Source organism: Capricornis sumatraensis, chromosome 12 (assembly GCF_032405125.1).
Source record: "Capricornis sumatraensis isolate serow.1 chromosome 12, serow.2, whole genome shotgun sequence".
Taxonomy (NCBI): domain Eukaryota; kingdom Metazoa; phylum Chordata; class Mammalia; order Artiodactyla; family Bovidae; genus Capricornis; species Capricornis sumatraensis.
Window position 1 is genome coordinate 28,673,406 of NC_091080.1, and position 15,436 is coordinate 28,688,841.

General features: G+C 37.6%; 1 protein-coding gene across 1 annotated transcript in view; it reads left to right on the forward strand.

The window, feature by feature from the left end:
- Positions 1-15,436, forward strand: part of FNDC3A (fibronectin type III domain containing 3A) — a 111,936-nt gene that overhangs the window by 24,764 nt on the left and 71,736 nt on the right. Inside the window, exon 3 of the mRNA XM_068984675.1 lies at positions 14,593-14,668. Within this exon, the coding sequence (XP_068840776.1) occupies positions 14,593-14,668 (76 nt within the window). The remainder of the gene's footprint in view (positions 1-14,592; positions 14,669-15,436) is intronic.

Here is a 15,436-nt window from a genome sequence, read left to right on the forward strand (position 1 = left end):
TTCCAAATAGGAAAAGGAGTATGTCAAGGCTGTATATTGTCACCCTGCTTATTTAACTTATATGCAGAGTACATCATGAGAAACACTGGGCCAGAGGAAGCACAAGCTGGAGTCAAGATTGCCAGGAGAAATGTCAATAACCTCAGATATGCAGATGACACCACCCTTATGGCAGAAAGTGAAGAAGAACTAAAGAGCCTCTTGATAAAAGTGAAAGAGGAGAGAAAGCGTTGGCTTAAAGCTCAACATTCAGAAAACTAAGATCATGGCATCTAGTCCCATCACTTCATGACAAATAGATGGGGAAACAATGGAAACAGTGGCTGACTTTATTTTGGGGGGGGCTCCAAAATCACTGCAGATGGTGATTGCAGCCATGAAATTAAAAGACGCTTACTCCTTTTTTTTTTTTTCATAATACACAAGTTTGTTTTTATTTATTTTTTTTTCATTTTTTATTTTTATTTTTTTTAATTTTAAAATCTTTAATTCTTACATGTGTTCCCAAACATGAACCCCCCTCTCACCTCCCTCCCCATAACATCTCTGTGGGTCATCCCCATGCACCAGCCCCAAGCATGCTGTATCCTGCATCAGACATAGACTGGCGATTCGCTTACTCCTTGGAAGGCAATTTATGACTAACCTAGACAGCATATTAAAAAGCAGATATTACTTTGCCAACAAAGGTCCGTCTAGTCAAGGCTGTGGTTTTTCCAGCAGTCCTGTATGGATGTAAGAGTTGGATTATGAAGAAAGCTGAGTGCTGAAGAATTGATGCTTTTGAACTGTGGTGTTGGAGAAGACTCTTGAGAGTCCCTTGGACTGCAAGGAGATCCAACCAGTTCATCATATAGGAGATCAGTCCTGGATGTTCATTGGAAGGACTGATGTCGAAGCTGAAACTCCAATACTTTTGCCACCTGATGCAAAGAGCTGACTCGTTTGAAAAGATTCTGATGCTGGGAAAGATTGAAGGCAGGAGGAGAAGGGGACACCAGAGGATGAGATGATTGGATGGCATCACCAACTCGATGGACATAGGTTTGGGTGACTCCAGGAGTTGGTGATGGACAGGGAGGCCTAGCATGATGCAGTTCATGGGGTCGCAGAGTCAGACACGACTAAGCGACTGAACTAAACTGAAACTTTTGGTTAAGGTCTTTCAAAACTCAGTGCCTGTCTAGTGTCTTTATCAGAATCTTCTCCGTTTCATTAATTTATTGTTATTTTATAAATCTCCATTACTATTTTATCTCACTTGTCCCTGTAGGATTTTAATTTATGGAGGTGACTTGAGTAATGATATAGAGAGACTAAATTTATGTTACTTATATTTCCTGAAAGAAGAGAGCATGCCATGCCATGTTGGGCCACAGGGAAAACACCAGATTTTGGTCCGGAAGTAGAAGCAGAAACAGGCAGAAAGCGTAGACCAAAGCCATTAATTAGTGCTTTCTCAGGAAAGACACAACAGGGTAAACAGCTTTGGATTGGCTGTTCCTTAATTGTGGCAGGGAAGAAATAACTATTGATCAGGTTGTGGAGAACAGGGCACTGTGGTTCACTGTTGATAAGAATGTAAATTGTTGCAGACATTATGGAAAACAATATGGAGATTCCTCAAAAAATTAAAAATAGAACTACCACATGATCCTGCAATTTTACCTCTGGTATTTATCTGAAGTAAGTGAAGTCAGTGTCTCAAAGAAGATATATGTACCCCTGTATTGTGTTTGTTACAGCATTATTTGCAATAGCGAAGACAGGGTATGGTCTCACTTATATATGGAATATATATTTTTTATTAATAAATTTATTTTAATTGGAGGCTAACTACTTTACAGTATTGTGGTTGTTTCTGCCATACATTGACATGAATCAGCCTCAGTGTACACGTGTTCCCCATCCTGAATCCCCCGTCCCCATCCCGTCCCTCTGGGTTGTCCCAGTGCACCGACTTTGAGTTCCCTGTTTCACGCATTGAACTTGGGCTGGCCATCTGTTTCACATGTGGTGATACACATGTTTCAGTGCTGTTCTCTCAAATCATCCCACCCTCTCCTTCTCCCACTGAGTCCAAAAGTCTCTTCATATCTGTGTCTCTTTGGCTGTCTCATGTATAGGGTCATTCAGTTCAGTTCAGTCGCTCAGTTGTGTCCAACTCTTTGAAACCCCATGGACTGCAGCACACCAGGCCTCCCTGTCCATCACCAGCTCCCGGAGTTTACCCAAACTTATGCCTGTCGAGTCAGTGATGCCATGCAACCATCTCATCCTCTGTCATCCCCTTCTCCTCCTGCCTTCAGTCTTTCCCAGCATCAGAGTCTTTTCAAATGAGTCAGTTCTTCACATCAGGTGGCCAAAGTATTGGAGTTTCAGCTTCAGCATCAGTTCTTCCAGTGAATATTCAGGACTGATTTCCTGTAGGATGGACTGGGAGGGTCGTCATTACCATCTTTCTACATTCCATATGTATGCATTAATATATTGTGTTGGTGTTTTTCTTTCTGACTTACTTCACACTGTATAATAGGCTCCAGTTTCATCCACCTCGTTAGAACTGATGCAAATGCATTCTTTCTAATAGCTGAGTAATATTTATATAGAATATATTTTTAAATGAGCTCATAGATACAGAGAACAGATTGGTTATTGCAGACGTGGGGAATTAGGGTGGTGGGCAAACAGGGTGAATATGGCCAAAATATACAAACTTCCAGTTATAAGATAAATAAATCCTAGGAATGCAATGTACAGCAGAATGACTGTAGTTAGCAGCACCATATTTGAAAGTTGCTTTTGTCAGGAGGAGGAAATGACAACCCACTCCAGTATCCTTGCCTGGAAAATCTCATGGACAGAAGGCTGCAGTCCATGGGGTCGCAAAGAGTCAGGCACGACTGAGTGACTAACACACTTACTTACTTTGACTGTGTGGATCACAGTAAACTGTGGAAAATTCTGAAAGAGATGGGAATACCCGACCACCTGACCTGCCTCTTGAGAAACCTATATGCAGGTCAGGAAGCAACAGTTAGAACTGGACATGGAACAACAGACTGGTTCCAAATAGGAAAAGGAGTACGTCAGGGCTGTATAATGTCACCCTGGTTATTTAACTTACATGCAGAGTACATCATGAGAAATGCTGGGCTGGAAGAAACACAAGCTGGAATCATGATTGCTGGGAGAAATATCAGTAACCTCAGATATGCAGAAGACACCACTCTTATGGCAGAAAGTGAAGAGGAACTAAAAAGCCTCTTGATGAAAGAGGAGAGTGAAAAAGTTGGGTTAAAGCTCAACATTCAGAAAACGAAGATCATGGCATCCGGTCCCATCACTTCATGGGAAACAGATGGGGAAACAGTGTCAGACTTTATTTTTGGGGGGCTCCAGAATCACTGCAGATGGTGAGTGCAGCCATGAAATTAAAAGGCGCTTACTCCTTGGAAGAAAAGTTATGACCAACCTAGATAGAATATTGAAAAGCAGAGACATTACTTTGCCAACCAAGGTCTGTCTAGTCAAGGCTATGGTTTTTCCAGTGGTCATGTATGGATGTGAGAGTTGGACTGTGAAGAAAGCTGAGTGCCAAAGAATTGATGCTTTTGAACTGTGGTGTTGGAGAAGACTCTTGAGAGGCCCTTGGACTGCAGGGAGATCCAACCAGTCCATTCTGAAGGCGATCAGCCCTGGGATTTCTTTGGAGGGAATGATGCTCAGGCTGAAACTCCAGTACTTTGGCCACCTCATGCGAAGAGTTAACTCATTGGAAAAGACTCTGATGCTAGGAGGGATTGAGGGCAGGTGGAGAAGGGGACGACGGAGGATGAGATGGGTGGATGGCATCACTGACTCGAGGGATGTGAGTCTGCGTGAACTCCAGGAGTTGGCGATGGACAGGGAGGCTTGGCATGCTGCGATTCATGGGGTCGCAGAGAGTCGGACACGACTGAGCGACTGAACTGAAGAGAGTAGATCTTAAAAGTTATCATCACAAGAAAAAGCTTGTAACAGTGTGGTGGTAGATGTTAACTAAATTTACTGTGGTAATTATCTCGTAATATATTCATATCAAATCATGCTGTACACTTAAAACTACCAATACAGTGTTTTGTCAATTAAATATCAATATTAAGAAAATAAAAAAATGATTCTGGCAGATTTGGGGCTATACAGGTGGTCTTTAGTTGCCTGTTACTTGGCCCTGGGATGATTTAGAGCATTAGAAATATTGGCTTGTAAGAGTTCAGTAAGGGGGTTAGTTGGAGCTGTAGACTTGTAATTGGTTGGTTTGCATATGAGGGGTGTGCTCCTGACTGACCCCTTTGCCACTTCTAAGAATTGGTTAGCCCTGGGATGGGCAGTCTCTTCCCTAGCCAGCTCAACCATAAATGCCAAAGCATCAAGAACACAGAAACTAAGAAAATATGGTTAAAGTAATTGGTCCTGTGATAAACAGATGCCAGAAAGAAAATTTAAGAAAACAGGGAACATGCCCTCAGCTTACTCTTTTCAAAACATGTTTAAATTGTAAACTATAACCTATATAGATAGAGAAGTACATAAAACAAAGATATAATATAGCACATGACTATAAAACATAAATTCTTATAACTGCCAGCCAGACTAACTGCCAACATCGTAGAAATCCCCTGTGTGTTCCTTCTACCTCACAATACCCTCTATATTTGGAGGTTACCATTATCTTTACTTTTATGGGAATTACTGCCAGACTCTTCTTTATAGTTTTATGTATGTACATATCACTAAGCAATAATGGTTTAGATTTGCCTATTCTTGACCTTTAAAGTAATCTTTACTATAGCTGATCTTTTGTGTCTTCCTGGTTTAATCCAACAGTGTGATTCATTTATTGTTGTATGTTGCTGAAATGTGTTCTTTTCCTTGCTGTATAGGATTCCATGTATGGATTTACAGCAGTATATTCACTTATCTCTTCTATTCTTGATGAACATCTAGGCAGTTTCTAGTTTGTTGCTGTTTTTTTCTTTCGATTTGTCAAAACCCTTTGTATATATTCTGGATATAAACCTTTTATCAGGCACCAGTGTAGTGAATTAGAGAAGGCAATGGCACCCCACTCCAGTACTCTTACCTGGAAAATCCCATGGGCGGAGGAGCCTGGTAGGCTGCAGTCCATGGGGTCCCTCACAGTTGAACACAACTGAGCAACTTCACTTTCACTTTTCACTTTCATGCATTGGAGAAGGAAATGACAACCCACTCCAGTGTTCTTGCCTGGAGAATCCCAGGAACGGGGGAGCCTGGTGGGCTGCCGTCTATGGGGTCGCGCAGAGTCAGACACGACTGAAGCGACTTAGCAGCAACAGTGTAGTGAATGTTTTCTCTTATCCTTGTAACCATACTTTTCAGTATCTTGATGAACAATTCTTAATTTTAATGTAGTCACATTTATCAGTTCTTTTATCTATTTGTGTTTTTTGTTTTTTTAAAAAATTCTTCCCTACACTGAGGTAATGAAAATGCTTTTCTACATTATCTTCTAAAAAGTATGGTTTTACTTTAAACATTTTATTCAAAAATTCACTGGAGTTTTCTTCTGTGAATTGTGTTAATTTGATTATTTTTCCATATATATATCTAATTATCTCACACCATTTATTGAAACAACCATCATTTTCCTGTTGCTTCACAGTGATATTTATGCCATAAATTAAGTGACCATAAATCTGTGGAATCTTTCCTGAATTATTTATTCTATTCTGTTGATCTGTTTTGATTATCCCTGTGCCAAGAACACACCAATACTTTAAATGATGTCTTGGAATCTGTTAGGGCAAACTGTCTCACTTTGTTGTTTGAGAGTGTTTTGACATGCTTGGCCTTTGCGTTACATACAAATTTTAGAAATAGCCTCTCAGTACACACAGACACAACCTTCTGAGATTCAGATTTGGATTACTTTGCATCTGTAGATCAAATTAGGAAAGAATTGACATCTTTACAGTATCAAATCTTTCAGTCCTTAAAGTTCAAGTTGGTATATCTAAGCTATTATAGATTGTATGCATGTATATGAAATATCATGTTCTGTTGTTGGTAAATAGAAACACAGCTTATTTTTGTATATTGCTTAGTATGTAGTAACCTTGCAGGATAATAATCTTTTATTATATTTTTATTACAAGAGAGTGGTATCCCTCCCATTTTTATCCCTTGACTCTTGGACTTGGACTGGCTATGAGAGAAACAGCAACATATATTGGACACCAATTTAGAGCATATGCCACCTGCTAGGAAACCTTGCTCCAGCCCTGCAATGTATTGACACTTAGCTGTTTCTATAACTTGAAACATTAAATTTTTTACATTATTTTAGTGAAATATTTATGAGTATACACACACACTTAAACCTGTCGTGGAAGACAGAATCATCAAATCTAAAGGGAACAGCATCTTAGTGAAATAAAGCATAATGGTCATGGAATTTTGATGGACTCTGATCTAAAAACAATAGATATTCTATTAAATTAACTCCTGGATAGTATACAGTCAGAATAATTCCTGATTCTCTAGTTAAGGAACTCTGTATTTAGTCAGCTTCTGTGCCCCAAGAATTGTTGACTTTTAAGAAATGTAAGTTGGACTGAAGTGAGGAAGAAGTAAAGAATAACTGGTAAGCAGCACTAAATAAATAAGGAAGTGCGTTCAACTGAAATTTATCCATGGGATACTGAAAATTCTTTAAAGTGAATCTGATTATAAACTTCTGTAATAAGAGACACTAAATGAAAAGGAGGCTTCTTACAAAGATGATTTTTCCTATGATCTTTTGTATGTTCTTACGTTAGCTTAATACAAATCGAGATTTTTTTTTTTGTCACAAACTATATAGATGTTTGTAGAACTAGAAGTTGAATTCTGCTTTTTCAGTTCTCATAATGTTTCCCTTTCAATAATAAACTTATGGTTGTTTTATATTCAAGTGCTGTTGTATATCTACTTAGCGCCAGATAGAACGCCCAGGATTCAAATTCCTGAAATGCATTTATGTGATATTTCAAAAAAGAACATTTTGAAAATCAGACAAATATGCACACGTATATAAATACATGACAGAAAATTATACAAGAAATTATAAGCAGGGACTGACCCCAGAAGAAGAGTTTACATTTTATACAACATTTTGTACTGTTTGAGTATTTTTTTAATCTTGTGGATTTATTATTTTTTAAACTTAAAAAAAAGTTCTAACAATTTGAAAAAGGTAAAAAGCTATGCAGTTCCAAGTGTACATACACATATATCATAGGAAGAAAAGCTCTGTACACACACATATCCATTTATTAACAGTGGTTCTTAGGAAAGAGGAGTTTATTGGCAAGAGGTTAAAATTTTGCTTTATCTGAAATGTTTAAGATTTTAAGAATGTCTTTATTTAAAACCAACATAAGTCAGAGAAGTGCACAAATCATTTCTGTACAGGCCAATTAAGAAAACTAAAAGGAGCGTAACCCCTGTAGCCATCCTCAGGTCAAGCAGTAGTACTTTACCAGCACCCCCAAGAGGCTTCTTGGGAAGGATTTGAAAGGTAATCAATCCCAAGAAGTCTCTTGGGAAGGATTATGCTTTTAATCCTTCTGAGAATTATTCCCTCTCTCCCAAAGATTATCTATCCCTTTTTACTTCCCCAAACCAAAGATTAGTTTTGCCTGTCTTTGAACTTTACATAAGTAGAATTATACAGTATGCATTATTTTGGTCAACATTCATTCCTGTTACCATTCATAGCTGTACATAGTATTTGCTGTATAATATTCCATCCTATAAATATGCCTCAGTTGCTTCAATTTATTGTTGATGGAAAATTGGGTTGTTTCCGGTTTTTGCTTACCACAAGTGATTTCTTCAAGAACATTCCTGTACACAACTTCTGCACATGTATATGCTTTTCTTTGGGGTATGTACCTGGTAATGGAGTGCATGGGTCATAGGGAATATATTAATATATGTTCAAGTAGTAACTGCAATTATTTTTGTTAGTTTATTTCTAGTTATACATCCCCAATACCTCAAATACAATTGAACTCTTCTCATATTCCCTCAAACACCAAGCTTTTATTGCTGCTTCAGTTTTTCCTTATTGTAGAGGACTGTAATTTTCCCCAAATAGCTGCTGCTTCCTTCTAGGGTAAGATGATTTTTTCCTGTCCTACTATTGGCAAAAAAAAAAGGTTTGCCAAGAGACAGCACCGGTTCCACAAGCAGTATGTTTTTGGCTATTGCTCTGCAGTCAAATCAACATTTGGAATTCTCTGTTTGTTTCGTTTTATCTATTATCATGATAGATATATATACTATTTGAATTTTAAAGGAAATATCTACATGCCTCTTGTGGAAACAAAAATAGATATGCCTCCACTTGGGGAATATCTGAATAAAATACCTATTATTAGTAAACATCAGTTCCAGTGTGTCATAAGTATCTGTGAACATAAAATTGACCGCTTATTGGTCTGTGTACCTATGTGTGCTTCCCTAATGGCTCAGTCGGTAAAGAGTCTGCCTGAAGCGCAGGAGAACCAGGCTTGATCCCTGGTTTGGGAAGATCCCCTGGAAAAGGGCATGGCAACCCACTCTAGTATTCTTCCCTGGAGAATCCCATGGACAGAGGAGCCTAGTGGGCTACGGTCCATGCAGTCACAAAGAGTCGGACACTACTGAGCAACTTAACACATGCCTATGTAATATAAAAACTGATGTTTTAAAACTAAAACCACTGGTAAACTTAACTGGCACATTAATGAGTGCTTAGTGTGTAAGGAAAGAATTTCATGTTAGCTGCAAAGTTGGCAACAAAGTGCCTGTATGTAACAAAGTACCCTATCTTCTTGGGATGATTCATTGGACTAATTAAGGGTTTTGGGAGAAAAAGGAGTTTGGAACTGTTTTGAAGAAGGGAAATGCTAATTAAAACCTTAGCGATAATGTAAATATTAAGAAAACTGAAATATAGTAAGTCTGTGGAGCAGTGGAATCCTTCATACACTGCTGGTGCAACTCTTTTTGGAAGTAGCCTGGCAATATTTAATAAAACTGAAAAAATGCAGACCTAAAATCTAATATAATATTCTTCTAGGTAGTTATCCTACAGAAAATCTTATACATCTATACAAGGGCACATGTGCGTGCCTGTTCATTGCTTTGTAATAACAAGAAGTAATATAAATATCTAACAGAGAAATGAATAGGATTTAGAGGATTCATATGATAGAATACCTGCGTGTGTGCTGTCACTTCAGTCATGTCTGACTCTTTGATACCCCATGGACTGTAGCCCACCAGGCTCCTCTGTCCATGGGTTTATCCAGGCAAGAGTACTGGATTGGGTTGCCATGCCCTCCTGCAAGGGATCTTCCCGACCCAGGGATCAACCATGTGTCTCTTCTGTCTCCCGCATTGGCATGTGGGTTCTTTACCATTAGTGCCACCTGGGAAGCCTCATATGATGGAATGCTAGAATATGATCACCAGTATTCCATTGTCTGAACCTATACTATGGCTAAATCTTAAAAAGTAAAAGGGTGCATGAAACAGCAAATTAGAAAGGGATATTATATCTGATCATTATATTACTATAATGATGCCACTGACGTAAACTGGAAAAAAAAAGCCTTACAAATCAATAGTTATGTATCAGTACTAATATTAGATATATACAAACATGAATATTGAACAAAAATGAAAAAGATACACCACAAGTTTAGGAAAAAATTAACTATAAACACATTTCTTTTTTCCAAAGAGCTTCTGATGCAACATTGTAAATCTGTCAGATCCTGTATTCAGAATATTTACAGAACTCTTAGAACTCAGCAATGAAAAGACAACCCAATTAAAAACTGGGCAAAGGTTTTGAATGCTCATTTCTTCAAAGAAGGTATGTCCATGACCAATGAGTACATTAAAAGTTGTTCAACATCATTAATGTTTCAGTTCAGTTCAGTCGCTCGGTCGTGTCTGGCTCTTGGTGACCCCATGGACTGCAGCACGCTAGGCCTCCCTATCCATCACCAACTCCCGGAGCTTACTCAAACTCATGTCCACTTAGTCAGTGATGCCATCCAACCATCTTATCCTCTGTCATCCCCTTCTTCCGCCTTCAGTCTTTCCCAGCCTCAGGGTCTTTTCAAAACAGTCGGTTTTTTGCATCAGGTGGCTAAAGTATTGGAGTTTCAGCTTCAGCATCTGTCCTTCCAGTGAATATTCAGAACTGATTGCCTTTAGGATGGACTGGTTGGATCTCCTTGCAGTCCAAGGGACTCTCAAGAATCTTCTCCAACACCACAGTTCAAAAGCATCAATTCTTCGGCACTCAGCTTTCTTTATAGTCCAACTCTCACATCCATACATGACCACTGGGAAAACCATAGCCTTGATTAGGGGCTTCCCTGGTGGCTCAGAGGTTAAAGTGTCTGCCTTCAAAAAAGGTAGACCTGGGTTCGATCCCTGGGTCTGGAAGATTCCCCTGGGGAAGGAAATGGCAACCCACTCCAGTATTCTTGCCTGGAGAATCCCATGAACGGAGGAGCCTGGTGGGCTACAGTCCACAGGGTCGCAAAGAGTTGGACACGACTGAGTGACTTCACTTTCTTTCTTTTTGGCATTAATGTTCAGTTAATTTAATTAATGTCATCATTAATGTTTAGAAAAATGGAAATGAAACCATACCCAGTAAAATGGCTAGAATAAAAAAGTCAAATAGTAGCAAGTGTTAACAAAAACATGGAAAAATTGGAACGTTCATACGCTGCTGGTGAGAATGTAAATTGGTCTATCCACTTTAAAAACAATCTGGCAATTCCCCAAACAATCAAAATGCAGTTATGATGTGACCCAGAAGTTCTTCTTCTAGGTATTTACTCGAGAGAAGTGAAAACATATGTCCATATAAAAATTTGTACAGCTTTTTTATTAATAGCCCAAAGGTGGTAACAATCCAAATGTCCATCAACAAATGAATAAACAAAATGTGATGCAGTGAAATGTTATTCTGCCATAAACTGTAATGAAGTATTCCACAGTCTAGATAAAAGATTAAATGCAAAACAAAAAGAACCCTAATTAAAGGAAAAGTTAATTGTTTCTGAGGGTCTGCTGTATATCAGGCACTGTGCTGGCATTTTACATACAGTGTTTCTGTTAATCCTTCAAAAACACTACATTTTAGAAAAGAGGACACTAAAGTTCATGGAGTTTAAGTAATTTGTCTAAAAACCACGTTTATTAAGCAATAGAGCAGAATTTCAGTATAGAATTGTCTGATTCCAAATTCATATTTTTCTATTATAGTGCTTTTATTTCTAAAAAAGCGATTGTGAAGACAGATGACCCTAATAGAAAGTATTTTCTGTTTATCACATTTTATATTGCATACCTTTTCTAGCTTAGCATTGTAATTGGCTGTAACTAATTTCCCTTAATGATTCATCCGTATATCCTCAGCTCTGCAAAACATGCCTAACGTTTAGTATTTGCTCATTAATTACTTGTTAACAGATCTCAATTGTTTCTCTATATGCTGGTATTCTTACCTGAGTTTGAAAATGATTTTCCTTCATAGGACTAAGAATTAAACTCAAATTCATTAGTTTGATAGCTGCCCCTTTACTTACAGTTATTAATCTCTATGTAGACTTCAGCTGAAATGTGTTACATCAGCCAGCCCCCCTACAGATTGGCAGCGTCCAGTGAAGAACAAAGCATGGTTCAAAGTTCTCAATAGTGAAGTCAGCGTAATAACATTTTGACGTTTAAGTAGTTCATGCTTGTTTGTGAAACCAATTTCCTGGCTTAATTTCTTAGGAAAATCATACAATGAGTCTAAATTTAGACATAATAAGATTGGGTATCTGCAGTTTATCAAGGTAAGTAAATCCAGAAATTAGTTGGAAATACAGTTTTGGAGTTTGGGGAATCTAGAGCTATACTCAGTAGCCATTAACTACATGTGGCTATTTAATTAAAATTAAGAAGATTAAAGAAGATGAGTTCTTCATTCTTCCAAATGCTCAGTAGCACTTGTGTACATTTTCAGGCCATGTATAGCCAAATATAGCTAGAGGCTATTATCAGACAGCACCATTATAGAATACATTCATCATCACAGAAAGTTTTATCAGCTAACCTTGTTCTCAAAGCCAGAAGGAAAGATTTAGGAGCTATTTAGAGACTGAACACTAGTGAATTCAGCAAACATTTCTTCACCTTCTGTAGTCTCTGCATGTAAACGTAAATAGACTAAAAAAAAAAAAAAAAGGTAAATAGACTGAAGTAAAAGGCTCATGTGTGTTGTAGCAGAACTGACAACATGCAAACAAGTGAATACAGTCATGCACCAAGTAGTTTAATAGAAGGATATACAAAGTGCTGTCTCTAATACAGGAGTTACCTAACTGTGCTTTAGGGTGTCAGCTTGTTGAAGGATGAGTAGTGTTTCCTGAAGAGGGAAGTACTTCCTCATAGGAAAATGTCAGCAGAAGTCAAGTGTGAATCAGATTGTGCTGGAGAATAGTAAATAAATCATAGGCCAGGAAATGAAGATGAAACTTCTGACTATGGAATATTAGATTGAACGGAATAGAGCAGACAGATAGCTGAAAAGCTATAGGATGGTCAGTACAGGAAAATATGGAAAGTAAGAGGAAGGCAGGTGTCCAGCATCAGTTCAGGAGAAATCTTATAAACAGTGTGTCCTGTGTATGTTCTTTCTCTGTCCTGTAAATTTGTGCGGTTCTCCTACGCTAGAGAGCATATCCTTAAAGCAACAGATCTGCACTGATAAAAATAATAAAAAGCTGTTCACTCATTATTGTGTTTCCTTTAAAATATATGTAGATATTACTAATAAATAATTATGCCCTGACATTTGGATAAAGTTAGGCACTTTTATGTAGTAGTTCAGATTCCAAGGTGGTAAATGTTCATTTGAAATTGCCTCACTTTAAGTAGTTAGCTGATAAGTTTTAAGTCCACTGCACTGGGAGTTTACCTTAAGGGAAAGTTTGTTTGAATGGTCTTGTAAAATGAAGTAACTTTTCAGTAACAACGATAATCTCTTATTGTACTTTTAAAGAAATAAATCTGTGTTGGACTAAATGATATCTCGGGTTTCCTTAGCTCTGACTTTCCCCAGGCTGTATGCCCTGTTTGTTTAGAGGTATTCATGTCAGGCTTGCTGATTTCTGTTATCTATCTATGCATCTTGGTCCTTCTCTTTCCTTCTCATTCCAGAGATGTCTTTTTCTTCTGCCTTGCTTTTTTTTGAAAATTATTTCTTTCTTTAAGAAAATAATTTTATATTTGATACTCTTAAATTTTATCTGTTTTCTTCCATAACTTCACCAAGCCACTGTATTTTTTTTAATTATTATTTCTTAGGAAATTTAAGAAATGTTAAGTGTTAATCACATTTTTCTAGATTTCTCTAGTCTTCATTAGTATATATACTAAGCATGGTTGTAACTTTAATCAGGGACATTTTCATTACACTTCTTTGTGTTACGTTTATGTAACATTTTTTATTAGTATTAGTATTTTATTAGTATTAGTATTTTTATTAGTCATCACCTTGTTAAGTCGCTAAGTTATATCTGACTCTTTCAACCCCATGGACTGTAGCCCTCCAGGCTCCTCTGTCCATGGGGTTTCCCAGGTAAGAATACTGGAGTAGGTTGCCATTTCCTACTCCAGGGGATCTTCCCAACCCAGGAATTGAACCCACATCTCTTGCGTTGGCAGGTGGATTTGTTACCCCTGAGCTACCCGGGAAGCCCATGTATCATCATCGCCTACTTGTAAGAATAATTTAAGAGTCTCCATGATATGGCATTATTTACAGTCATTGTCAACTTTAATCTGCCCTTTGGTGGTAGCCATCTTATCCAAAACATATGTTTCAAGCACATGTTTTATCTGTTATTCAGGAAGTAATATAAATATTAGTAGTATGAGTATTTAAGTTCAGAATGCTTAATGCTCAATAGCTGTATGTGTCTCTGTTCAAAATGCTAAGAGAGCTAGAAGTTAACTATTGGCAAATATTCAGGCAATTCCTTTTATCAGTTGTCCACTCACCCCCTGTTGACAGTATTAACGGAAATCAGGCATTAAAAGCATTTTATGTAAAGAATGACAAAAGAAAACTGCCTAGCTGATCTGTCCTGAGAATTGAGTGAGGTCTTAAGCATGGCAGCATGGATATGAGGATGTAAGAAATGAAAGAAGCTGAGTGGAGAAGAGAACCTATTCAGTAATTTTACAGAGTGTAGTGTAACTGTCAGATCTGAACTCTGTTTTTTTAAAGGGGTTAGGAATTGGAAGGTTAGCAGTGCAGTGTCTTGTTTTTATTCCCTTACTTTTGGCTTAAGTCTGATCTCCAGAAAAGTGAAGTAATTAATTTTTTCAACAAATGCGTAGTCCCCATTTTCCTTCCCTATTAAATAGCATACATCTACTCTCTTAACTTGCAACATTTAATATCTTGATATGCAGATTTGATCTGCTGTTCTTATAATTAATACTTCTTCCCCTCATTTTAAGGTTATTCTGGTACAAGTTAACCCAGGGGAAGCATTTACAATAAGAAGAGAAGATGGACAGTTTCAGTGCATTACAGGTAAGAATGGTAATTTATTATCTTTTGAGACAAGGCTAAAGTTTATGATAACATAAAAGTGTTATATGTTTGTGGTTTCTTCCTTTCTTTCTGACTGCCACCACACCAAGGCATGAACTTCACATACTTTATGGCTTAACTATTGTAGTAGCATCCTAATTAGTCTCTTTCCCAGGGTTTCTTGGTTAATATACTATAATGTTGTTCATGTCAGTCTCCTGCTCAAAAATCTTCGGTGAATCCAGTTCAGTTTCCTTAGTCTTTTTGAAAGATCATTTCACCATTCTCGCTTGCTTTTTTCCCACTTTCCTTTCAATACTATTTTCCTTTAGTCTTGCTAAGTTGGCTTATCTGCTGTCTCTGAACCCTTTTTATTTGAATACTTTCTGTACTGTTCTTCTTATCTACAGTTTACCCATATCACCACTACCTCCAGCCTATCCAAGTGCTTCCAGACTGAGCTCAGATCTTATCTTTAAAAGGTTTTTTTTATAAAGACCCATCATTATGTGTACTCATGTACTGGTTGGATGAATAACTACATAATTCTTCTGTAGTAAAAGAATTTTGGTTGTGTAAGTTCCAGCATTCATTCTAACTAAAGAGTCCTTGATTCCAAAGTAACCTGTTAATTAAACTAAAATCTTAGTTAATTTTGGAAGTGAGTACTCTGAATGAGAGTCCTAAATTTAACAAGTATACCTATGCAGAGGCACATTTCAAAGAGTAATCAAGCTAATGAATAGTTATTGCTCCTAATAGACCTGT